Below are 26779 nucleotides of genomic sequence, written 5' to 3'. Positions count from 1 at the left end.
AAAGGTAAAAGTTTCTATTAACTATCAATTAGAACTTTCAGAGAAAACAGTGGAAAGGTTTTTTATTTTTATTTTTTTTTCTGTGAATTAGCCAGCAGCATGGTTGTTGTGAATGTGTCTATTGTGAGTGGAGGTGACTGGCAGAACTGTTTACTAAACCATATCAGTGTATGATAAATGGCAGTTGCTAAAAATGAAAAAATGATAATGCACAGAGGAAGACAATGACCACAGCTTTATTTTATTCCAAATGTTTTTTTTTTTCTTTCTTTATTTCGATTGTAGGGCCCAGGCCTTTGACACTTCTGAAAGCACCCACACACTCTATGCTGAAACTGGAGTCAAAGTCAGCATACAGTCAAGAGTTCAATTTGACATTTCAATGTTATTAAATATTTGGAAAAAAGAAACAATTCCAGTACAACATCTTTAGTACAGCATCATGCACAGCCAGTGGAGGAACATGCATGTCCAATGCGCATGGAGGAAGAGTGGGCTATCTGAGTAGTGCTGCTGTCTGCACTGAGATGGTTTTTATTTGGCTGTTTGAATGTGAAAATATGTCTTGAGACACAGACTGTGTCATTCACGGCAAATTAACAAATATTGTGGTTTCATCAGTTTTGCTCAGCATCATGGGGAAAATCCAACATGCCCAAAGTACTCTGCTACCCACAATGCTTTACACTCATAATTGTACTGGAATTATAAACCCCTTTGAAGAAAACGGCTCAAACATGAAGAGAAGGGGGAAAGTAAGAATGATGTGCCGAGTTGCCAATATCCTGACGAGCTCACCCCGTGAAGCGCACTCACTGTGGGGCCACACAGCACTCCCAGGCCACCAGCCAAAGTGGTGAGAATGAGTGAGGAGAAGAAAAAAAAAAAAGATTAATGAAAATTGAGGAGGGGGGGGGGAATCCCCAGTCCTCGACTCCAGTTAGGTGATGTTGATCGCTCAGCACCTCAAAAAGTGCACAAATACACAGGCTTTATTTTTTCAGTTAATACTCTTCCAATTCCCTCCCTCCCCCCTCTGCACTGCTCACACCCCTGCAGCAGTCTGAGAGTTACACAAATTGTAGATGGAGAATAAAAAGAGGATTAACAGATCCAGAGCTAATACCATGACATTCCTCTGCTGTACAAATTGTTAATATCCTATAGGTTAGCTAAATGTGAGCTGGCCCTTTAAGTTATGTACAAAGAAACCCACCAGCAACCATTTCAGCAGTAAAATGAAATGCAAAAACAATGTCACTTAACTTGTTTGTTGTTTCTTTTATGTTTTAGAAAGTAATTTGATTACAATTAACCAAAAACGTGATGTTTAAGGTAATATATATATATAATATATATTCATATGTCAAGGTTAAACAAAAATCTACAAAGCAAAAAAAGGCATATGTACATGTTCACCCTGTCCCAGAAAACAATAAAGAGACCTGACTCTCAGGCTTTGACAAATTAATACCTTGCATCCCTCCCTCCTTTCCTCATGTGCTTCAAGTGCTGTGTCGTAACAGAGCGCACAGGAGGTAAATGGTTCTGTGTGATGGCATCTGAGAGCTTGTCCCCACAAATCGGTAAAATGAACCACTGTTGCTTTATCGGATGAAGGCATAGATGCGAACTGTAGCGGTTGCTGTGATGCACGTGCATTTCCGAGTCTGTGGCACTGAACATGGGAGCCAGACTGGGCAGGCCACCACAGAGCCGACGCCGGGTACAGCCTTGGATCTGTCACATTTCAAGGCATGCAACAAACACACCAATGTTCAACTTGCTCGTACCTTTTCCATCACAAGGTTTTAGCTGATACTCTTGCAGTATGTGTGTATGCATGTTTTTTTTTTTTGTTTTTTTTTTAGGTAATACATATATGCTTGTAAACTTGTGTCTATTTTTGATCCTTGTATCAATCAGGAAGTCTGCCTTACTTTGAATGCACGGACATTTTCTGTCACTATGTTTGATGGACTGTGTCATTATAATATACTTTACATGTCTCAATGTGCAAGAAAGCAGCAGCATCTATTATTTTCTCTTATTTCTTTTGAAGGAAAAAAGACTGAAAAAGAAAAAAAATCATCAAATGTTCTCTGAGGAGCAGAGGAGCTGGCGACTTCCTGATGAGTTGATATGGTTACTTTGTGTTTTGTTGGTTTTCATTTGTTTCCTCAATTTTTGTTCAGAAACCAGAAGAGCAGCTGCTGATGGTTCCGTTAAGCAGACATTGTCTGGATGTGTTCCAGACATGGTCCTGGTGGCTCCTCCCCCCACCTCTGCATTTCCCTCAGGCTTCCTGCGGGGCAGGCCTCTTGAGGTCCCTGATCTGTTTGACCAGGTAAGTCTTTTCGTCATTGAACTGTTCGTCCTCTGTTCTGTCGTTCTGGAACTTGCTGAGAAACTCGATAAGTTTCGTCTGGTTCTTCAGCAGGATGTCCAGGATGGGCTGAGTTTTGTTGGGGTTGGCCACAAACACCTGGTAGTAGAGGAAGAAGACAAGGATATCAATATATGAAGATAATGTGTGCTACGTTTAATGCTGAGTACATATTTGATACAACTGCAAGGGCGTGTGTCCACTAGGCATCTGTGCTGAGTGGATTTACAGTGGTAGCAGCTATTTATTTTTGTCATATATTTATAATATACATTTATTTGTTGTCATATATTTCTCTTTGTAAGCAGAATGCTGAATGCAGGGTAAATCTATCAGCCTCTGAAAGTGCTTTATTGTTTGTTAAAGACACCTCAAGGACACACACCTTAACCGTGCTTTGATTTTTACCTTAAAAACATGGAAAGCCTCAAACTGGATGTTGCGGCTTTTGTCCCGTAGCAGATTCATCATTAATTTGAGATTCTCCGGCTTGCTGATGTATTTCGTCATTATGGTGAAATTGTGCCGGTCAAGGAGCAACTCCCCCAGTAACTAGATCATTTCAGAGTGAGAAACAGCAATAACTATTAATGTGAAAATTTTGTCATATTGGCAAACAGTTGCAGACTTTCCAAATTGACAGGCTGTTATTTCCTTTGCCCACATAAGGTGTAATTTGTTTGCATCATAATTGAAAATACATGCCTGTTTTCTTCAATTTAAGTACAAACATTACTAATGTCAGGCAACCTTAAAACACATCAGAAATGAATAACAAAACATAACTAACAACTTTAGAGAGATAGCAGGAATAATTTTAGCATCTGTCCCTCTACATTTGTAATATACATTGTGGCTTGAGAGCTACAAAATGCTTAATATTCACATTAAGGTGAGATTATGCACCAGTCAAAAACATAAGGGAAGTGAAGAAAATACTAGAAATTGAAGGAGTTTCAAAAGACATGTCAATTTTTTGGTCCAACCACTAGATGGCAGTCGTGACAAGTTGATGGGGATGGAATGATTAAAAGAAACCCAACACTCTGTCAAGACCCCTTCTTTAAATAGCTCTCTGAAGAGAGTTTCATTACTACATGGGACCTATTTACAGGCACAAATCAGGGTCCTTACCTTGAGGGACTGCCTTTTAGTCACATAGTTTTCTGAGTGGAGTAACTTCTCATATTCACTAAAGAACTACAGAGAGATAGAAAGCGGTAGTGAGAGAGAGAGAAGAGGGTAAAAATAGAAGTGGTCGGGGGGGAGAGGGAGAGTGTCATCTAAATGCATCAAGTAGTGGTTTTCAGAATTGTACTGTGTCTTCTATCAAAATACTATTACAGGAAAATGAGAGATTTTCACACACAGACGGACAGCTACCGTTTTACCAGCCTGTAAATGATATCCCAAATGGCTGGTTTGATGTTGTTAGGAAAGACACTACAAACATGTCAAACATCCAGGCTGCCACAGTTTTAATTCACATGTAACTGGTCAAAAGGAAACAGTTTGGTTCTTCTGAAGTTTTCAGAAATAGTTATCTCAGACACACTGAATTTCAATAAAAAAGTCAGAGCTTTAAACAACTGATACACATTGCACAAAAGCAGCAGAGAAACACATCGAGTTAAGACTGATTGACGAATAATTCTTTGCTCCATTTATTATGATAAACTTTAAAAATTTTGATCTCACTTTGGGTGAATCCATTAAATACTGACTTTTAGTACAGTATGGACTTACTCTGTCATAATGTTGCTCCAGAAACTCTGCACTCAGTAGCTTGTGTCTTGTGAGGAGGTCCTGGAAATAGACAATGCTGACCATTAGAAATTAATTTGAACAAATGGTTTTGACCTACCCTGGTCCCATTTGGACAATTCAGGGACAACAAAATCAAACTCATCCAGAAATAATAAAATAATAATAATAACAGAAAACCTCTGAAACTAAAATTACACAGAAAAAATGTTTTGGGTTACAGTGTGATTAGTGATATTTCTGGACATAATCCTTTTCAATTACATAAGTAGACTGCTTTATCTGCAGCAAATTAATCTTTTTTTGGATGGAATAAAAATTGCTTTGTATTAAAAGAACTCCTGCCTTAATGCTAGGATTAGAATCTGACCACTAGTATTCATTTAGTATTGGTGTTAGGTGACTCCAGCCCTTTAAATTCCAGTTTAAAACTGAGCCCCTTTGATAGAAGCCTCAACAATCAGCAAACTACCAGCAATGGTTTAAACGCTAATATGATTTAATATAAACTGTTAATTAATCAAAATGTTATCGATATGAAATTAAACAAGACTTTGCGACTGCAAGGTCCACTTCTAATTTTATTTAATATTAATCAAAAACTAAATTCAAGTGGAACATTTCAGAAACAGCCACCATGACTTTCTATTTTGAAACTTAGAGGTAGATTCATGACAGCTCAAGTGGTCCGTTCAAGTCTCTAAATCATAACTCAAAACTCTGCATATAAACCCAGTCTGTCCCATTATAACAGCTCCAAACCCACAGTCCCCAACACTGTTTGTGTCAATGTGTCGTTATAATTGCAATATCAGCAGTAGCAGCAGCTGTTACTTGCCACCAACGCATCATCAAATTTTCTGTTTGAGCTGTCAAGTTAGTTACAATGTTTCAAATTATATTATGTAAAACCACCACCACCACCAACAACAACAAAGTAGCATGAAGTTGGAAATGGGGAGGTTGAAGACAGATGTCATGAAACTGTAAAAATCATCTAAGCTCATCACTTTCAGTATGTCAGTTAGTTACTTTTGAAAAGATGATTTTGGTTTTTTTTGCAAAGCACTGACTGGCTTTAACATCTTAGGAGAAAGCATTCTCTGAGTATTACTCAAAGCTCCAGCAGCTGAACAACTGAGCCAACTTACTTTAAAGGTGGCAAATGCGTCTGAGGCAATGTCGAACGTGGACATCTCCACATATCTGAAGAAGTCATAGAACTGCTCAGACCACAGCGTGATTTTGGCCAGTGGTTCATGTCTGATGCACTCCCGCAACATGATACCGCAGTTTAGGGCAATCTCTGGAGACTCGTACCTGGATAAAACGGCGACATAGGACAAAGGTATATTGATCAGTTGATGGCAAAAGCTGGTAAACTGAAACAAGTGGACGTGCCAATGAAATACAGTGTAACACATCAATAATTGTGCAGAACACCACTTCGTTATAAATGTTTAAATGGAGTTCCTTAGGTGTAATTAAGCAAACATAAAATAATGCACTATAATGTGCATCATAGACAAAATATGCAAATCTGTGGAGTGATTTATATTCCTTTTATGTTATATTCCTTTTATGTTAGGAGGTTACTTAGAAAGAATGCTTGACAAGAATTGGAATGATCAAGGGGAACATGATTAGCATGTGTATGTGTGTACTTCCTTACCCCTTAAGCAACATAAAGAGGATATTCTGCTGGGTGCAGAGGTACTCCACCGTGGGTGTCCGAGTGCCAATCTGACGCCTTAGGATGTTGTTGAAGATCTGAGCCACATCTTTCTTACCCTGGTAGTAACAGATAACAAATTAATTAAGGCTTGATAAAGCTAGTTTCTCTGGAATACAACACATAGGAATGAGACTGGGGTGAGAAGGCAAAATGCAACTCTAAGTGTAAGGTATGGTATTTTTTGAAATGTGATAGATAATGTAACCTTGCTAATACATTTCTCAGACAAATTTGTGGACTTTTGATTTCTTTGCTATTGCAATGAAACTTTTCATTTTCAGTATTTAAGCATAGGATGAAGAAAGAGGCCGGATGTCTTCTAAAGATAATGACAAGTAATTTGAGAAATACAAAAATGTCGTAGTGACAAAAATTCATCATGCACTAAATGAGTGAAGACATTTTTAAAATATCTTTTGAGTCACAGTCATATTTCTCTATTGCACTCTTGTGATTTGTAATCCTTTGTTTTTTTCTTTTTTTAAACAGGGAGGGAGGATGAGAAAGGGTAAAGAGGAAGAGCGAGATCACACAACACAGTGACTCATGCAGTCATGGGGGAGTCAGGGAAGCCTGCTGCAGCAGTTACAACACAACACCAGACATTGCAGGGAGACATGAGTTTACACACATATCAACATAGGCAGGTTGGTCACGTATACCCAACTGTCCTCACTACCTGAGTGTACATTTTTAAAACATATTTTGAAAACACATTCTCTCACAAGACACATTCTTCCTGTGTGAACATAAAGATCCCTTCACTGCACACACTTAGTATTAAATCTTTAATACTTAAAACTAAATTTCTTCGTCTTCTCACTTGCATTCACTCAGTATTTTTCCCTTCTTTTGTTCTATTTCTACAAAGGAGACATTAAATCTCACCTCAAAGTCGATGAGCTGCAGGTCTGCTATCAGGGTGCTAAGTAAGCCACTGTTGTAGAGCTCCTGGGCTAGCTGGGCCACTGCTTCTGTCTGGGGCTCTTTCTCATTAGTCCCATATAGGATCTCCTTCATGGCCACCAGGCTCTTTGACACCTCCTCTGTGGCCTGAATATATGCATATATAAGTACACACCAGCATATACACACTACAAAGCTGACATCACATAATTTCAAGCTTTAGAAAGAACCCTCAAAAAATCCCTTTTTTTGGCTTTAATTGACATTTTAAAGGTGATGAATCCCACAAGTGAAAGTGAAGAACATCTGAGCTTGTGTGAGATTCAGCATACCTTCTCTGCCTTTTTGTCAGAGATGTCATGCTTCTCAAGCACTGTCATGCTGTCCTTAAGGTTCTTGACGATGTCCGCCGGTGACTTGTGGGACTTGCCAAAGGGGAAAGGCATGGCGGAGAGTTACCACGAGCAACCTGGCAGCGGACTGTCCACCTGAGGAACAAAATGTAAAACTGGGTCAGAGCCCTATAAATGTGGCAGGACCTATGATAATGATCCTGCACTGTATATTGCCTTTCCAGACAATATCTATCTAATACTGTACTCAAGCTTGTAGAAAGGTTCAGAAGTGAGTGCTGTAGTAGATAAGGAAGTTGATTCTACTATATAGCCTGTGAGTCACAAATTATTTGGAAGTCACAGACAACATCAAACCATGCAAGTCTGGACAAAAACTGACAACAGAGCTGAAGAAGATCCTTACAGTAGATACAGTAAAACTACATGTGGAGCTAAAGTTTATGTTTATACCAACTTCAGGATGTAGTATCATTTAACAAACAATATGAAAAAAGAACTGTGCTGACATTGTACATGTAGTAAACAATGTTAATTAAACAAAATTGTCTATTAAAACATCATCACCTTTTCTAGCTGAACTCTGACTTAAACTAACTCATTCACTGCTCATGTGGTGAGACAAGTGATCAATATTGCATTATATTATTACGCCATCTCTCGTTATTTATAATTTAGCACCAGCGCTGTGATACTTTCTTTTGTATTCTTGATGCATCTCCTTTCTTTTCTCATAAATATAAACATCTAAAAATCTAGTAAATCAGACTTTTCCCATATTTGGCAGTTAAATATTAAAATAATACTATTCATGCTGATGTCTCTGTGTATGTTTAACTCATCCCATCTGTTTATAAAACTCTGAAATGAACACTTATAATAATGGATTGGATTATTATAAGTGTTCATTTCAGAGTGGATATGGATATGGATATTGGATATTCACTGCATCTGTGAATTATAGCCCTAGTGTAGAGTATCAAAAACAACTTCAGAAAAGAGAGAAGGGGCGAGTGCTTATCCCCAAAAAAGATACTATCGGAGGGCCAAGTCTAGTTTCGTCCATCTTTTAGACCTGATGCAACTGTTGCTCTGGTGTGGTCATCTGGAACATTAACAGGTACACTCCCAGTATCCCAATGAAAAGCACCATTAGCTCTCGCTGTAAAACAAACTACAAAGGCAAGTAGCCCTTATGCCAAACTGTGACTTAAGCCCTAATGAAGTCTTGCTGGCATTTAATGCGACTAGAGTTTCATAGAAGGCAAATATTTAAAATACAAATGCACCGGAGAATTTTGTGAATATTATTTCTAGATCTGACCTGTAATGCTTCACTGGGAAGTACAGTCTTGTGGATCTTCTGGTTATTTAATGTTTTCTATGATACAGGCCTACCTACAAGATTACATAGCCTCAGACCTTTGTATGACCCACTCCCTGTGCAGTGACTAACTTAACTATGTAAAGACATTACTAAACATATTGTCTCCTCTCTCCAAAAACCTTAAACCCTGGGTGAAAATGAGCCATGCTACAAAGACCAGAGCAATGTAATGGGTGATTTAACCGGCAGATGTGACAACCGTATGTCACTGCTACTATTATTTAACTGGGTCACTTAACAAGGACCCTTATCTACTCAATTCACAGACACACCCAACCACCTTACACACACTTTGAGGCGAAAGCCAAGTTTTCATGAACGGGTAAGAAACAAGCTGAGAGAGCAAGGGCTATAACTGAGTGTAATTAGCAACACAACAGTCTAAGTGTGCTTCTTTGCTAACAGAATGGCTCAACTACCTATTCTAAGACAGAAAAACACATCAATAAAACCCAATACCAGTCTAATGATCATTTGAACTAAAAATATTTACATTACGCAAGCTGCACTGTCAAACATCTGTTTCCAATATGATGCTAAGGGTTGCCACAAAACATCAACACGTCATTTAGTCACTTAGATGTACACATCAAACACTAAGTACAGTATGAAACTAACCTGTTGTTCAGCCGGGATCCTCTAAGGTCTAAATATAAACCATCAAACAGTCAAACTCTTCCTCATAGGTCTTGGCAGGGAGTCCACATTTAGAAAGCAACGCTGAGGCCAGGAATATAAACCAAGTAGCACCGAAGTGGGAGGTGCAGGTCACCATTCATATATGATGTGTCATGAATGACTGGACTGAAATATTACACCTGTCCCCGGTTTTACTGGTGAATCAAGCAGCTGAGTTGTGCTTGCTTACATCTTGAGTAATCTAGACACACCTCGACTTCGCCAGGTGGCCAAATCCGCCTTTCGCACAGGTTAATGCTCGTTAATGTAGCCGGCAGACAGCAGAACCGCCCCTCTGCTCCTGACCCGCTTCTGTATCAGTGACGCAAATAGGGAGGCAACACATATGGCAGGTTCAAAATCAGCTGGTCACCGTTAACCCACAATGACTCCCTTACTAATGTCAGGCCAACAAACGTCAGGAGTGCTGTGGGCCTGACTTTTACACAAACTGACCTAACATGGCCCTGCAGACGGAAACAGGTCCACATACCTGCCGACTGTCTTAAAGGGAAAATGACCGTCATGCCAGTCAGACCAGACTTCACATACCAGCCTGAAATATAGTTACCCACCAGAAAACCAATAAAACAGTATAAGAAGACCGCTCAAACGTCAAAGCCACTCTCATCCTTTAGTCCACACAGCAGCAGATACTCTGCTATCATCTGGCTGCAAGCTAACGACCACTGCGAACAGCTAGCTAATGCTAGTCCAGTCATTTAGCTAACTTATTTACATATGTCGCAAAGCCACTTCTTCTACCATCATTTTCCAATGCAAACACTCGTATAACTTAAAAAACTTGAACAAGTTGCACACCTCCTGCCCTGAAAGCTGGTCAACATGAACCTGACAGTGAGCACCGCCCATCTGTGTTGGCCATGCCTGGTTTGTGATGGTGTAAAGCCTACCAACTTTGCGCAATGCTAACAAAATGGATACTTGCTCATTGAGTAATTCTATGTTAAGCAAATGCGCCACTTTAACGCAGGGCCACTGTGATGTGATATGTGTAATTCTGCTAGCTTTACTCTTTACGTACCAGTCTGTGTGTTTGTAAGCTAATGTGGCCTATAATATTTCAATCACTGTTCACCTAACAACGGTGCTGCTGCTGGTGGTCTTATAAAATGTGTGTGTATTGACGACACACAGAAGGCCTAAGCAGGCCTAATGCTTACAAACCTTATCCAGCTGCTTTAGCATCATTTAAAATAGCTTAGCGTGCAAAGAGTTAGTTTATGATGATCGGTTTTATACTGTAATATTTGTAGCATTGGTTAGCTAACTTAGCATAATGTTAGCCGGGCCTGGCAGCGGCTCCTCACGCTAGTACTACTGAGCCCATGCCTGCCTTTAGCAGACTATCAACAGCAGGCTAGGTTCAGCTAAAACGTTTCTGCTTGCTGAGAGCTGTCTAACAAGCTAACGTTAGCAAATGAAGCTAACTAGCTAACTGCAACCGTTTTTAGCCAAAGAAGTCTTACACTACAATGCTTGCAAATATTTTTTCATAACAACATACACACACACACACACACACACAACATAATACCTTGTAAGCGGCGTTTTCACTAATTCTCCCCGATTTGTCAAGACAGCAAAAGGCAACTCGGGGGCTCCTTGGAACAAAAACTGCTTTGTTTTCCTTGTTCGTCGCCTCCCCTTGTTTGTACTATAGTTAATTGTGCGGCCCCTGTTTCCTAGTTCTTTCTCTGTCGGACTGGTAACGCCAGCGGCGGAGCGGCGATCACTGCACCAGCGTCTACCGCCTCCTCTGGTCGTCTGATGTCATGGCAACAGTGGCGGTTGCTCTGCGACGACGGCCGGTGATCGGAGGAGGGCGCTCTGACCCCTCCGGCAGATGATTGGACGTTTACAGTGTGACGACACACCGGTGACGTCGCTGTTGTCTTTACATAATATATAATGCACAGTGTAAGAAGAGCACAGGAGGCAACGCCCCTCAGCATCCTATTCAAATAGTTAAAAGAAGTAATGGACAGAAAATTCTGATTTCTTGAATCTGGAACCTTTATTTGGCCCTTTCACAAAATTTGCAAAAAAAAAATTATTTGCATATAGGTTTTTCCAAATTTTATACACGATTTTACTACATACTAAAATGCAAAAAATTATGTAATTATAACTTGGTTCAACAGATTAAGTGTTCATGTTAGAATATTACTAAAGATTTCGTAAAAATGGCAATTTTCTTTACCTTGATCCAGTGAGTTGGGAACTATCTGAAGGTGGCCAACTTGGATTGTCCCATGTACTGTGTTTGAATTCAGAATCAGAATCAGAATCAGAATCAGTTTTATTGCCAAGTATGTTTTCACATACAAGGAATTTTTTCTGGTGATTGGTGCAGTTGATCAGCAACAGTGGGGCTCTCTAGCCTTGTTGATAAGGCTAATAGCAGATGGGAAGAAGCTATTTTTGTGGCGAGAGGTTTTGGTCCTGAAGGACCGCAGCCTCCTGCCAGAGGGGAGTGTCACAAAGAGTTTGTGTCCAGGGTGGGAGGAGAATTGTTGTAGTGATAAAGGTTTCCACCAGGGGTTGGAAGACAAGTATCAGATTGGATACAAGAGGGTTTTGAGTGAAGTTTTTACCATAAGGTGATGCAATAGGTCTCAGAAATGCTTGTATCAAATTTGATGCATTCGGCATTGTAGGGTTAAGGTACCTGTGTGAAATTTGTATTTTATAGTAATTTATACCACTTCACTACATTTATTTGTCTGCTATATTTATCTGTTATGGCATCATCTCTGATGGCGACGAGTCTGCCTACAGGTGGGAGACTGACCGTCTGGTGACCTGGTGCAGGCAGAACAACCTAGAGCTTAACGCTCTGAAGACAGTGGAGATGATAGTGGACTTCAGGAAAAACCCAGCCCCACCCACCCCCATCACACCCCATTTCCGCTTCTTGGGTACCACCATCACAGAGGATCTCAAATGGGAGCTGAACATCAGCTCACCATCAGCTTCTTCCCGTCTGCTATTAGCCTCATCAACAAGGCTAGAGAGCCCAACTGTTGCTGATCCCCCTGATCCCCAATTGCACCAATCACCAGCACAAATTCCTTGTATGTGGAAACATACTTGGCAATAAAACCGATTCTGATTCTGATATAGCCATAACAGATGACTCCTGAAGACCTTTTACCACTCTGTGGTGGCATCAGCCATCTTTTACGGTGCCCTCCACTGCTGACAGGAGGAGACTGAACAGGCTGATCAGGAAGGCCAGCTCTGTCCTGGGATGCCCCCTGGACTCAGTGGAGGTCGTTGGCGACAGGAGAATGGTGGCGAAGCTATCATCCCTGTTGGAGAACACCTCCCACCCCATGCAGGACACTCTGACAGCACTGAGCAGCTCCTTCAGTGACAGGCTGCTGCACCCGCGGTGTGTGAGGGAGAGATACCACAAGTCTTTCCTTCCAGCTGCTGTCAGACTTTACAACAAACACTGTGCTCAGTAACCACACACACACACACACACCAGAAACCGACAACTCACCACCGTAACAACCTCATGCATTAGCTACTGTTGTTGTAAATATGTAATTTTTTGTATCTATATATTTAGTATGTTATTATTTATCATTCTAAATATCTGTTATTGCAGTTTCTGCAGCTTTCCTGTTCTCTGCACTGCCACTTTGCTGCTGCAACACTGTGAATTTCCCCACTGTGGGACTAATAAAGGCGATGTTATATTATTATTATAGGATGTTCATTCATTGTCTGGGGCTGCCATCAGCTCGCTATAAACTGTAGTTGGAAGGTGGGGTTTGACTCTGTCCAAAGCTTAGCTATGCTAGACTTATAGTTTTGAAATTTTAGAGTTTTTGTCGCCATTACTTGCCTTGCAGTGTCAAAACCCTAGAGCTTTAGCAGCTAATGCTAGTCTTAGCATGTCTGATTTATGTTGGTGACTATAGCTGCACTGCTTAGCCTCACACCAGCCTTGTATTTCATAGCAGCTAATGCTACTGAGATAGATAGATTCATTCTGTAATTTTTTTCATATCACCTTACTACTAACTTTTTCGTTGGCAATGCTGACAGGTAAGGTAACTGTAATTATTTCATCTCACATCTGTATTAAATTTGCGATGGCCAGAATTAGCAGCACATGTTACTGTTCCTTTTTTATTTTTGCCTTTACATGAGATTTGTGATGGCCAAGTTCAACAGTTCATTTTAACAGGAAATAGCAAACTTAGCAGCTAATGCTACTGATTTTTTTTCTTTCTCTAATTTCATCTTAATAACAGCAACTTATGAGCTAATGACATTTTTTTTCTTACATATTATATTTGGGGTGGCCAAACTTGTGTTTTTTATATATAATTTACATAGATAAACAATTAATGCCCAACATAGCAGCTTAGGTTAGTCACATTTTATCACATTGCATGTATTTCAGAATCACTGTGCTGTCATGTTTTCATTTTACCTTACTACTAACCTTTTGTGGGCAACTCTGGCACTATTTCACTTCACATCACTATTAATTTTGTCATGGCCAGAATTAGCAGCTAATGTTATTAAAAAGGTTTCATTTCAACATAAATAACATGTAAAAGCTAATGTTACCTCATTTTTCTTCAAATAATATAAGATTATTGATCACCAACTTAGCAGCTAATGTTTACAAAGCATACAAGGGGTTAAAACAAATTGATGACTCTTAAACAGATTTTTGTTAGGTAGGCCATATGGTTTCCCATGGCAACGGCTATAAAAAGGATGTTGGCATTTGATAGAAACTTGGTAGAAAACTTTGCTGCCTTTAAATGTTCTGAGCTATTCAAATAGCCCTGATCAATGCTTTAATGAAACTGTGATGTAGGGCTAATTAATTTATTCTGTTATCTTATTTATTCTGTAATGCAGGTTAGTTAGACCCACTATACATCACACCCACGGCGCCGGTCATCCACTGGTCACCTGCTGAAGCCTCAGCCTCCTCCTCCTCCTCCTCCTCGGCCTGTCCGCCCTCTCTGGAGGTTATTACTCTCTTCATGCTTATTAGGTTCGGATGAATAGCGGCCTTTGTCTGAGTCCGGTTCCCACGACCCGGCATTCGCCTGGCAGACGCGTGGCTCTAAAGCACCCCCCCACCCACCCACCTCCACCCCCTCCACCCCACTCCTCTTTAAGGGACCCTAAGGTGGAGGGACATCTGGTCAATCGGACATCTGCTCACCAACAGTTGGCTGCAGATTTGAAAACATCGGAAAACACGGAGCATGATCAAAGCAGGGGCGAGACTTTCTCCACTGCGGCCGCGTCATGTCCCCATTAGTCTGGCTCCTGTCTGTAGAATTAGCAGGATAATTAATAAATGTTAATAAATATGAATCAAAGACGATACAGGCAAATCTGTTTTTAATAAGGGCAGGTATATTCTCAGGTGATTCGTCAGTGCCCTGAAGCTGTGAGGGAACAGGTTATTTTGCAGGTAGTGTAATGTTGCTCTTGAAAAGAAAGGGCGAGGGGCTCCCCGGAGTACAGCACGGTAACTGCACACCCTTGTTCATCCCTGGGAGAGGAGGAAACTGCAGTTTTTTGTCGGGTGGAGGGTGGAGTGGGGGGGGTGGTGCATGGTTTCAGGCTGGACATCTGTCGCTTTTGAGTGTTTTTTTTTTTTTTTTTTTTTTTCTAGGCCGGGTCTCTCGGTTATTGAATGGAGCCAGTGACCTGTCAGTCTTGACTGATGGGACCCCGTGTGTGGGAAAATCCCGCAGCCAAAGAGTTGGAGCATTCACATGCTAATTGTGCCCTATAAATACGAGGGCCGAGCCGCGCCGAGGGCCCTAGAGACGCGCTGAGATCCAGAGCAGAAGGGCACAGAAGCGAAGACAGCCGAGGACAAAACATGACTGCTTCATCCGTGGCGCACAACGTGGGGAAACATCCCAGTGCCAAGGAGGAGAGAAAGGTATTTTACACCTGGAAACACTATAAGCTGCATCTCTGCCCTCCAGCGTGGAGCCTCGCCCAGCTGGCTGTCTTTAACCGGCGGCATTTCTTTTTACAGCTGAGAAAGCCGCTCATTGAGAGGAAACGGCGGGAGAGGATAAACAACTGTTTGGACCAGCTGAAAGAAACTGTGATCGGCGCGTTCAGACTTGATGTGAGTATTTCCTCACGTCTCTCATCCTCCTTTACGAGTAAACAGTGGAGAGCGAGTCAGGTTAACTTCACCTCTGCTCGTCTCTCAACAGCAATCCAAACTGGAGAAAGCCGATATTCTGGAGATGACCGTGAAACACCTGCAGAACATCCAGAGCAATAAACTCAACGGTAAGGAGCATGGCTCAGTGCACCTGTCTTTGTGTGTCACATAGGCTGTGTAGGGTCTAATGCAAGGTGACTTGAGATGATAATCTTCAGTGACCCCTGTAAAGCTGGCTCACATCTGAATCACTTAATGTGACCTCTTATAGTGAAGCTGTGCGTAATGAACTTTTAAATGAAATCCCTTGACCTAGTTGACATCAGGCAGCAGGGGGCAGCATCAGCACATACAACGCCAGATGCTGTAGGGCACATCTTTCAAGTGTGAATGTACTCAGCTGTGAAGTGATAGTAAGAGAGAGAGAGTTGTAATCTGGAAACATTGTTTTTTTAAAAGGTTAGGTAAATGAAATTCTGTTTGTGAGCTGTGAAAGATTTTGCGTTACTGAGCAGCTTCCTGAAGGAAAACAGCAGTAGTTGAAGCTAGTTTACTGGATGCATGTGAGGGCCTCCACCACCAGATGCTGCTATAACCTCTCTCCTCCTCCCCTTTTTCCCTGCAGACCCCACATCAGGCCTGGAGGCTCAGCAGAAATACAGTACAGGGTACATCCAGTGCATGCACGAAGTCCACAACATGCTCCTCACTTGTGACTGGATGGACAAAAATCTGGGCTCACGCCTCCTCAACCACCTCCTTAAGTCCTTGCCTAGGTCCACCGAAGAGCGCCCCGTCACCCAGCCGACACCCAGACATAGTCTCCCGCCTCCAGCCAGCCAAAGCGTCCCCGGCACGCCTCTCAGAGGAGAACCCCTGGCTGGGAGGCAGCTCCAGAGAGAGGGGCCCAGCTGCCATGTAGCTGGATGTCAGGAGAGGGCCACGCTCCACAGCTCCCACCTGGGGATGCTGGAGATGTGGAGGCCCTGGTGAATTGGTGGATTAATGATCTTGGTTCTCCGTTTTGTTAGACCATCCTCTGTTATGTATCTTATAGATATGCTGCTCAGAAGACAAACGTGGGGCAGTTTTGTTCCAGTTACTATTATTGTAGGTGTGCTGTAATGATTCTATACAGTCCTTCTCTCAGTACTTCCCTTCAGAAGTTGACTTCTTGTAGCCTGCATTATAGAAGGCTCCTATTAACCTTTTAATGTATTTATTGTATTAACCGCTTTATTTATTTGATATTATATGACTTTGCTTTTTAGACCACTTGCTTGCCATTGCATAGATTTTCATGTCTTCCTCTATTGCTGTATAATTAACCTAAACATTAATAATAATAAAAAATATTTTACATTTTATTTAGCTTCATGAATGATATTATTCATGTCGTCTTTTCATATTTCTGTTATAGTGGAGGAGCTGTGCTGAAGAACAGGACATAGGCCCTTACGTGTAACAGCTTACCAACTGTTTACTTTTCAGGTTATTTATAATTATACAACTATAGAAATGGAAATAAATTAATAATTGATATTACAGTAATATATAGTCATCCTGGATTATGGCCATCAAAGGACTAGGTAGAGATTAGTGTCAAGCCTATTTCTGAAATACAGATTAGTTTACAGACTAAACTTCTTGTAGCTTGTCAACATCTGGGAACATTTTAAAGCTGCATTAATCTGTTTCTTTATGTAAATTTCCAAACAAATTTCATGTTGGCTGTGAAATGGTCTCTCTCAGTGACCCGGCCAATTCTAAACTTAATTCTGCAACTCAGTACGTCTTTTTCGCCTCTTTTATCTCATTGTTTTAATGGCTGCAACTGTATGTAAATAATTTTCATAATAATAATTATCATTGCATTTCCAACAGCAGCAGGCAGCTGTTTTCAGCAAGTAAACACACAACTGGTTCAGCAACAAATGTCATAGGAAATTAATAGCTAGTCAGGAAACCTGGCTAGGTTGGCACTAAATGTTTTATCAGATACTGTATTTTAGCTGTGTTTTTCTCTTTAACTCTGTGGGACCAAACAGAGCTAAATATATTTTGACTTGTCAAAGTCAGAAAAGCACAGCTGTTGTACTAATAACTTTGTGGCTTTGTTCTTATTCTGAGCTATGACGGTATGACAGTGCGCCAGAACTAGAAAGACCATGAAACTGAAGCAGCTAAATTGAATTAATCCATCCCATGTTTTTTTCCCACTGTCAAATGTCAAAATGTCTTCCAAGAAAAAAGGCCCGTTGGACTTAAATCTGTCTGGTGGCTGGAAACGTGTTATTTCACGTCTGTTTGCTGGCTAACATGTTGGCCACATCGACTTCATAAGGTCCAGGGCCAAGTATGTCAGTGGTTTAGGAGTTCAGACCAAAATTGCAGCTTAAAGTAAAGGTCAGTGCAATCATTCAATTCAATTCAAAGTCAGTTTTTTGACTTACCTCAGGTGGTATTCAAGTATTTTTCAGATGCTTCTCCTGCCCAGTCAGTACAGTGGAGGTGGATGAAATACATCTCTGGTGCTAAAAGCCATTTCCACGTAAGATGTTTTGATATGTCACAGTAGGAAAAGCACATGTGTGTGTACAAATAATAACACTAACAATGGATGAATTCCAGTTACACCTCACTGGGACACTTAAATAGAACAGATCTTTGCTTTTTCTACCATCACAATTTCCGTAGATCATAAATACTGTTTCTTTGAAGGTAGTTCAGCTGAAAATTGCTCACAGTACGGTTTGTCAATTATTATTACCAGAGTAACCAGGACATTGTTGCTCTGGAAAGACAGATGCTGCTGAGTTTTTCAAGTATCGTTTTTTGATGTTTTAGCACTACAAAAGAAATTCCACAAATGTATTTAGGTGAACAGACCCTTTAACTTAAAATAATAATATTAATAACAATAATAATAATCATAATAATCATAAAAACTTGTGTAGCACTTTTCGGACAAGAAATGCAGCTCAGTGTAAGAAATGACGTATGGGTGCTTCACATGAAAATAGACATGGAAAGAACAGGGATAAAAGAAAATTACAAATTAATGTAACATAAGATTGAAAATAAAACCCACTTAGAATAATATCAAAAATAAAACAGATGTTAAGGTAAAAATAGAATATATATATATATATATATATATATATATATATATATATATATATATATATATATATATATATATATATATATATATATATATATAATGCATAACATAATATGGAAAATAAAAATACACTGAATAATAATAATAATAATAATGGCTGGCTTTTGTGATATAGGTAGATTCATAGCTGTAGTATGCCAGCAGCAGATGATCACAATGTTCTTGAAGACAACTATTTAACAGTGGAGTTAGCAATGTAGCTCTGTCCCAGCCCATTAATGGCTCTGTATAAAAGGGAGGACCTTAAAATCACTTAAATGTAACAGGAAGCCGGTGAAGGGCTTCTAAAACTGGACTAATGTGCTCTCTCCTCTTGGCTCTGGTTAATAGTGGAGCTGCAGCTGCTGAGTGAGTTTTGAATGAGCTGAAAGTCTCTCATTGTTTTTTTTCTGGAGACCAGTAAAAAGTGCATTACAGTAATTGAATGGCTTGAAATAAAGGCGTGAATCAGTTTCCCACTGTTTTTGATTAATAAATGGTTGTAGGCTACTTTAGCTATGTTTCCAAGCTGGAAAATGATGTTTTCGTTGCCTTGTTAATGTGCCACTTGAAGCTTAGATCTGAAGCTAAGATAGCACCTAGATCTGTGACCTCAGATTTAATCCAGGGAGTTCATTTTCCCACATTATTAGACAGTAATTCTCCTTCTGTTTTAGGGCAGACTATAGGATTTCTAATGGTGATTTGTCTCATGGAGTTTTTGGTTCCAGCAATTATCAGCAGTTAGTTCCAGTTATTTTAATAATAAATGTTATTATAAATAACAATTATGATTATGTTTTTGAGATTGAAGGGACCAGACACCTAAAGTCGACCTAAATTAACAGAGTGAATGGTGCCTTTGACAGGAACTGGACTGTGCAGGTTTCTCTGGTGGAGACAGTGACCCCTAAGCTCTGCATTAGGCAACAAGTTTCACCTGGCCCCTGACAGACTATCAAAATTAAACATTTTGGAGCAGCGTTGTTTTGGAGCATCTTATAGCATCAGTCATCTCCATCTGTGCGCACAAAGATACGGTAGCTCTGGTCAAAGTGGGGGCATCATCCTTGGTGCATCAAGGCTATAATGAAAATGAAGTTCATCATTTGTAAAATAGAAAGGTAGAAAAGTGCATATGGCCAACTCTCCAGCTATTATTGCCGTTATGATTGGTCTCCACATGGCGCCAGTCGGCGGGTCTGAAAGGGGTGGGGGTGGGGGGTGGAGGGGGGTGCTGGTCCCTCAGCGAGCTTACCGACAAAAGCGAGCCGAGACAGCTGCTCTCTCCACAGTCCACACCATTAAAGATCTGGAACAGGGATCTGGGGGTGGCGAGGTGCCAAAAATCCTCCACTTCAAAGGTCTGAAACTCTTCCTTTATTTGGGGCACTAGAGTTTAGTGGTGCTTTCTGCGGAAATTGTGGAAATGCTGTGCGTAAAAGAGCAACTGATGATGGGCTAAATCACCACATGTACCTGGAAGGTGGCACAGATGCCTGCGTGGTCCTTTTTCCAGCAGACAGAACTGCTCCATTGTAAAGGGAATTTGCATGAGAATGCCTTGTACAAAACACGTACAATAAGGAGGGCGGAGGGCTGAGCGCTCTTATTAGACATAAACAAATAGACATTGTGCGCAAAGGACCAAACCAGCCCGTCCAGCTACCACTGACACTGATATCACAGGTCCCACAGTCAAGGTGTTATTTAAAAGGATGACAGCCTCGTACTTTGCATGTTTGTACGCAATAAAGATACCACGCACACGTAATTCAGCCAAAGCAGCCAAATATTAAAAACTCTCACAGCGGATTGGGCAACGTGAGGATGCAGTTGCACACGAATCAGAAGTCACAAAACAACGGTCAGAACAAACGAGGCGCAGGGCAACACCTGTCGCTTTCTTTGGAGAAGGGCTCTTAATTCCCCCGGCTGATTCAGTGCGGGTAGAGGGGGCCGCCAGCAGCAGCTGCCAACTGAAGGCATCGCGTTACATCCGCCAAACAGCCGGGTAAATCTGCTGAGGGACGGACACAAAAGCAGGCAGGAAGGAGACTGGGTAGGGCAGGGAGGAGACGGGACGGGATCTGGTGGAGGAGATGTGGAGATGCTCTGACGCGTGAGAGCTGAGAAAATTGCATAACAAGAATCTATAGCTACAAATATAAAGCACCACTTTGGGTTATTACATATTTTTAATGTATAAACCTTCTATCAACCCCCTCTTGAGTTGAAATATATTCTTCAGCCTGCATCCAAAAGTTTCTTTAAACACTGAGCTTTATCAAAAAATAACAAAATAAAGTTCAGGCATCACTCTATTAATATTCTGCTTCTGCCTGATAATGAATTGTGTACAAATGAATGGAAGTACATATAGTTCATTACCACCAACAGTGGGGGAAAACAGCGCGGTCGGCCCCCTAACCCAACAAACTGTCTGATTAAAGCCCGTCCAGCTCCGTGAGGCGCAGACCGGGGCTGACCGGAGACAAAAGAGCTGGGCGCTCATTGGCTCCGGCCGTGTGCGCTCTGTTGTCCCCCAGCAGGAGCGGCTCAGCCCCTATTCACATGTTAATAAGCCCCTATAAATACTAACAACAGCCACTCAGCGCCAGCAGCACGTCTCAATAGGATTGCACAATAAACACAGGGCGCCTCGCCTCGCCTGCGAGTTTGTTGATTTTTTCCCCCTCTCCCTGTAACCGGTTGCGTTTGCCAGCTGCCCCTGGCTGAAGACGACTGGAGAGGACGGATCAGCAGCGGGAGAAGCCACAGAAGCGGCGATCCGACCAACATGGCCCCCTCGGCTCGGCCCAGCAGCACCGGACTTGGGTCGGAAGAAGAGGAGTCCTACTATGGGATTCAGAAAGCGGACAGGAAGGTAGCGTACGCAGGGAATAACGCGCTCTCCGGACGCACCTGGCGATGACGCACTTGTCGCGCCGGTTTTACGCCGCGTCGCGGTGTAAAGCAAGTCGCGTCGCTGCAAAGTGCGGAGAGAGTTTCCAGGAATTTACTCAATAATTAGATGCAACTTTAATCACAAAGCGACAACTGACCAGCGGCGGGTCTCACGCACGCACGGCTGTAATGATCGAATCCCCGACATGTGTTTTCTCCCTTTGCTGAAGTGTGACCTTTGTGTTCCCTCAGACCAGGAAACCTCTGGTGGAGAAGAAGAGGCGAGCTCGCATCAATGAGAGTCTGCTGGAGCTGCGGACTCTGCTGGTGGACACAGACGTGAGTACGGGGCGCACAGTGCAGCGGAGGGGGGGGGGTCACCTGTCCCTGTGATGCGGAGGTAGATTTAGTCTCTAAAGGAGCTCTGCCGGTTGTTTCCACAGTTTCACTCCAAAATGGAGAACGCAGAGGTGCTGGAGATGACGGTGAAGAAGGTGGAGGACATCCTGAAGAACCGAAGCCAAGGTTTGCACAAATTAAACCGGCGAACCGCACACTCTGATCCAGGCTAATCTTAAAAAGCCGATGCACAGGATTTTACTGGTGCAGCGCTACCTCTTATCCAAACCCTGACAAACTGGAGCTCACGTCCTCTTTAACTTCAGTGATCTGTTCTGTGTGTGATCACAGGAACCAGACAGCTGATGTTCAGTCTTCTATCCATATGTTTGTTGGATAAACTCTATCATATTATGTATATAGAGTCAATAACTCTATATAAATAATGTCATATTTTGATGATGACAGTTTGCTCTTTCAAAAGATATGAAGGCAAAATAAAAGCTAACCCATTACAAATATGGGTGCGATGCAACACAGTCAGAGAAGCTGAAACGTATCCAAAATCCTACATGATCCTACAGTTTGATATTATATATCACCCTGCTCTAAATCAACTTATCAGAAGAACTTGACTCATCCAAGTTTGAAATAAGAGGACAAAGTATCAGTCTATTGTATCTGGGGTAGAGCAGCTGAAATCACAGCAAATCTATCACACCACTCCTGAAAGTCCTGAGACACGCCAGTGACTGGACAGTGATCATGACTTGTCTGGGATCAGTGGTGGAAAAAGTGTTGGGATCTACCACGATGTAAAAACACTCCATCACAAGGAAAAGTCCTGCACTTAAAGTTCTACATAACTAAAAGTACAGAAATGTAATTAGATAAATGTGCTTTAAAAATATAAAACATACTGATGCAGAATGACCCCTTAAGAGATTTATATATATATCAGTCAATTATTATTATTCATGCTGACTAAGTAGCATCTTAATGATGTAACATGTTTTTATAATGTTGAGCTTTATTTATAACAGTGCCTCCTATTTTATAAGATCATATGTTTTGTATGAAAATCTGTTAACTAACTGAGATGTAACTTCAGGTGTCAAAAAATGTAGTGGAGGAAAAAATCCAGTGTTTCCTCTGAAATAAAGTGGAGCAGTACAAAATGCAAACTGTACTGTACTGGACCACAAGTGCTATGAGGTATAGTCATTTCACAACTGTCTGTCTCCTCCTGCAGAAACAGACGCACTCAACCGAGAAGCCAGTGAGAGGTTTGCAGCCGGTTACATCCAGTGCATGCACGAGGTCCACACATTCGTGTCCAGCTGTCCTGGGATAGATGCGACGGTGGCAGCTGAGCTCCTCAACCACCTCCTGGAGTGTATGCCCCTGAACGAGGACCACCTCCAGGACGTGCTGATGGATCTAATCACGGACACTTCTGGGAGCAACGGCAGCACTTGGCACGGAGGCGGCGAGTCGCTCTGCGCGTCTCTGGCTTCACCCGGAGGAAGGAGTCTGTCCCTCGGCTCGTCCTCGGCCCTCTCCCCGGCCCCTTCCACCACGTCCAGCGAGGACCTGTGCTCCGACCTGGACGAGACCGACAGCGAGCACAACCAGAGCTCCACAGAGGGCATGGAGAACAGGGAGGCCCTGAGCATGCCCACCATGACCTACCCTCGGTCCATGTGGAGACCCTGGTAGAGGGCTGGATGGGATCCACTGAAGCAGGGTTTGTGGGTGTCCTGTAAAGGTGTGATACTGGACCCTCCTGCTGAATACATAAAAGGGAAAATTCCATCCTATGAACACTTTCAAAATAACACTGTTTGCATTTCTGGACTCATCTACCGCTGCAGATAACTGACCACATGCATGGATTTTCCTCTGGACTCCCCAGATTGATGTTGTATAATCAGATCTTTTCAATAAGAGACAAAGAGACCAATTACTGTCCTGACAGCAGCCTCACTCGACCAAAATATAATGCCGCCGCAGAACACTCTGCATCCGACGAGGGACCATGACTGTGGCTTTTCTCTTCAGCCACAACTGATGCAGCAAGTTTACAGCCATTACCTGGAACTCTGGGAAATGTAGGAAACCACTGAATGACAAGGGAAGTAGGCAGTGCAAGTTAATGGAACAACATCTCATCAGAAAAACTTTCCTTGAGTGCTTTGGATATCACAGAAAAATGTGTAAATCTGAGTTTTGAAAGGTGGAGTTTTCCTTTTTTCTCTTCAGAGGGGTCCTTCTGCTCAAGGGCCCCCCCAGATGGGGGCCTTCATGAAAGTACTCCCCCTTTTCCTCTCAGTAGTGACACCGTGGCTTGTGATTTTTTTTTTCCTGACACCTGAAGACACCCTCCCTCTCAACACTTATAACCCAACAAAGGGCAGACAGTTCGGGACCTTCACACTGCGACTGTCAATAACTCTGTGTATATAGGAGTTTGTATGAGGAGAAAAGCTCTTTTAGAAGATTGGCAATGCCTCTGATTAATATAAATATTTCTATTGTATTTCATAAAGGCCTGTAGATTATTGGACCAGTAGCCTCTTTCAGAATGACCACTTTATGTTGTAATGATGTGTAGAAATGTTTTGCCAGTATAATGTCTGATTTTGATAAATAAAATAATGTAACTGAAACGCTGTCTGTCTGATGTGAATCAATGCTTAAAACAGGAGAAAACTAATGGGTAAAGGTTAATGTGGGGAAATAAAAATGCGGTCAGGGAATGTTTATTACTCATGATTCAAGTTTGTTCCTTGGGATAAACCGCTTGAGATGAACTATCTCGTTTTCGAGGGGGTCCTAACATACAATACAATTGTCTAGGCTATAAAATATTAGATACTTTTTACACAAGATACACAAGATCTCCTCAGGTTATGGTTCCTTCTTCCTGTTAACACCCCCCCCCCCCTCATGAAAGAGTCGCACCTCTGCAGGTACCGTGGCTCTCACCTCAGACACATGAGGCTTATTCAGAGAGGGCTGTTAGATCCTGTCCCGACTGTCTGCACCAGCCGTCAGCCCGCAGCAGCACGGCCCCTCCTCCCCCCTCCCTCCCCCCTCCCGCTGTAAAATGGATGAATGAGCTCCGACCGGTTCCAGCCCGGGAGAACGCACTTCTCACTTGTCTTATATAACATATCCGGGACCAACAGAGAATCGTCCGTCCTTGGTTCCCTGTCTGGAAGGATGCACTAACAGACTCGGGTGGAGGAGGGGGAGGGGGAGGAGGAGGAGGAGGGCTGGGGGGGGTGGGGGGGGCTGGGTGTGAACGTCGGAGGAAACGCATTGAAATGGGAGCAGACGAGACACGGTGATCAAAGCCTGAGCCATTTGACAGAGGAGCGTCAAAGAGTTGAAAAGACACTAAAAAGGATACAAGCAGGGTCAGATTCTTCAAAGAGACCAGCCAGCAGACACCTAGACACACACACACACACACACACACACACACACACACACACACACACACACAGGTTGCTGCAGGACTGACTCAGGATCATCAAGACCCCCAAAGGCATCAGGCATGCAGCCTGGGCAAAGACAAACGATGGGAATTGTAGGTGGTTCAATCCTTTAGTATCTCTAATACTCAACCCACAAGTCCTGCAAATAAAAGTATCATAAAACTGCAGATAGCAAACCTGCTTAAAGTAAAACGGACAGCTAAGGCCTTGTTTTACAACTAGGCAACACGAAGTTTGTCCCTCTTTTGGCCCATGATTGATCTGGAATGACTGAATAAACTATTTCATGAATAAACCTCTGATCCCTTCATAAAGTTTTCTATATTCTTTCAGGCATTTTAATGTTATCTGGAGGTGGAGCTGGTTTGAACGACTTTAAAGAGACCAGCACCAGAGCTGTCTGTTGCTCCACACCTCACACACAGCTTCGCATTCACACACTGATCCTGAACGCACCCCTGATTGAAATGATCAGTTCTGGGCAATAACTCCCATCAGCTGTCACCGAGTTTCACCGGTTGTGCCAAGTTTAACATCCATACGACACGACAGCTGGCGTTTACCGGAACAATGACTTTTTCAGTAGTTCTGTAATTTATTCTTTGCCAAACTCGGTTTCAGACAGAGAAAATCTAATTACAGTGTACAATGTCTTTAAATGTAGGTTGGGTCCCTAAACACAGCAGTCATTGTATGGTGTGGATGTTGAGGTACATGAGAGGAAGCAGGGGGTTGAATGGGTGGGGTGCAGTGTTTAAGGACCACAGGACAAATTAAATTACACCCTGTTCTAACTGGTCAAACCAGCACAACAAAGGTATTTACTGGGACCTTGAATAAAGTCTTCATCTAACCTCAGAATACATATATATATATATATATATATATATATATATATATATAACTACATGCAAACCAGAGTTGAGGACTATGGGAATACTTCATCCAGCCCCTGCACATCACCACAATCTGCTCACTGAGAAAGACAGATGACAGGCTGACCACATTACTAGATTTAGTTTTTGAAGGGGGGGGTGAAAGGTAGGACTTTTGCATCCAAATGCATCAGCTGTGAGTTTGTGACCGCGCATATGAATTCTGAGGTTAAAGGTCAGTGAAATGCAACAGTTGGCGTGAGTGAGGTTCAACGGCGGAGGCGAGCATATGGCGCTGAAATAGATCCCCGGGGAACCCTGCCATCCTCGGCTGCGTCTCAACTGCCTGTGACTGTGGGAGAACGATCTCTGTGCACTCACCGGCGGCAGCAGCCCGTATGTGCTGCATGCACATGCAGGATACACGTTATCACACTCAGCTTACATGAAAACACGCTTTGGACACGCATAGATCTAAAATGATTCATGATGAATTATGACTGTTATTATTATTTGCGAGAAAATGCATGTAATATAAACAGAAACTCCACCATTTTTACATATAAATATGAGTTCACTCCTGA

The 26779-nt window shown here is 42.1% G+C and overlaps 3 protein-coding genes across 4 annotated transcripts; 2 read left to right on the top strand and 1 right to left on the bottom strand.

Moving 5' to 3' along the window:
• Nucleotides 1–220: 220 nt before the first annotated feature.
• cab39 (calcium binding protein 39) lies at nucleotides 221–10937 on the bottom strand. Of its 2 annotated transcripts, none has more exons than XM_071471587.1 (9): nucleotides 10768–10937; nucleotides 7124–7279; nucleotides 6774–6938; nucleotides 5823–5941; nucleotides 5302–5470; nucleotides 4133–4192; nucleotides 3521–3586; nucleotides 2795–2938; nucleotides 221–2485 (listed from the first exon to the last, which is right to left on the bottom strand). In XM_071471587.1, the coding sequence occupies exons 2-9, from the start codon at nucleotides 7235–7237 to the stop codon at nucleotides 2297–2299; spliced, it is 1026 nt and encodes a 341-aa protein (XP_071327688.1). In that variant the 5' UTR covers nucleotides 7238–7279; nucleotides 10768–10937; the 3' UTR covers nucleotides 221–2296. The 2 variants fall into 2 exon arrangements, with proteins under 2 accessions (XP_071327688.1, XP_071327689.1); XM_071471588.1 differs by lacking the exon at nucleotides 10768–10937 and adding an exon at nucleotides 9150–9280.
• Nucleotides 10938–15012: 4075 nt separating this feature from the next.
• On the top strand, nucleotides 15013–16775 carry her8.2 (hairy-related 8.2). The gene is made up of 4 exons (XM_071471690.1): nucleotides 15013–15171; nucleotides 15271–15366; nucleotides 15458–15536; nucleotides 16034–16775. Exons 1-4 carry the CDS (start codon nucleotides 15109–15111, stop codon nucleotides 16399–16401), a joined length of 606 nt encoding a protein of 201 aa, XP_071327791.1. The 5' UTR covers nucleotides 15013–15108; the 3' UTR covers nucleotides 16402–16775.
• Nucleotides 16776–21103: 4328 nt separating this feature from the next.
• On the top strand, nucleotides 21104–24481 carry her13 (hairy-related 13). Its single transcript, XM_071471911.1, has 4 exons — nucleotides 21104–21458; nucleotides 21731–21817; nucleotides 21922–22003; nucleotides 23070–24481. Exons 1-4 carry the CDS (start codon nucleotides 21372–21374, stop codon nucleotides 23534–23536), a joined length of 723 nt encoding a protein of 240 aa, XP_071328012.1. The 5' UTR covers nucleotides 21104–21371; the 3' UTR covers nucleotides 23537–24481.
• The last annotated feature ends 2298 nt before the right edge of the window (nucleotides 24482–26779 follow it).

This window comes from Trachinotus anak, unplaced genomic scaffold (assembly GCF_046630095.1).
Source record: "Trachinotus anak isolate AG129_WGS33_773 ecotype Australia unplaced genomic scaffold, CSIRO_AGI_Tana_v1 ptg000034l, whole genome shotgun sequence".
Taxonomy (NCBI): Eukaryota; Metazoa; Chordata; class Actinopteri; order Carangiformes; family Carangidae; genus Trachinotus; species Trachinotus anak.
This window is presented reverse-complemented; position numbering and strand designations above follow the sequence as displayed.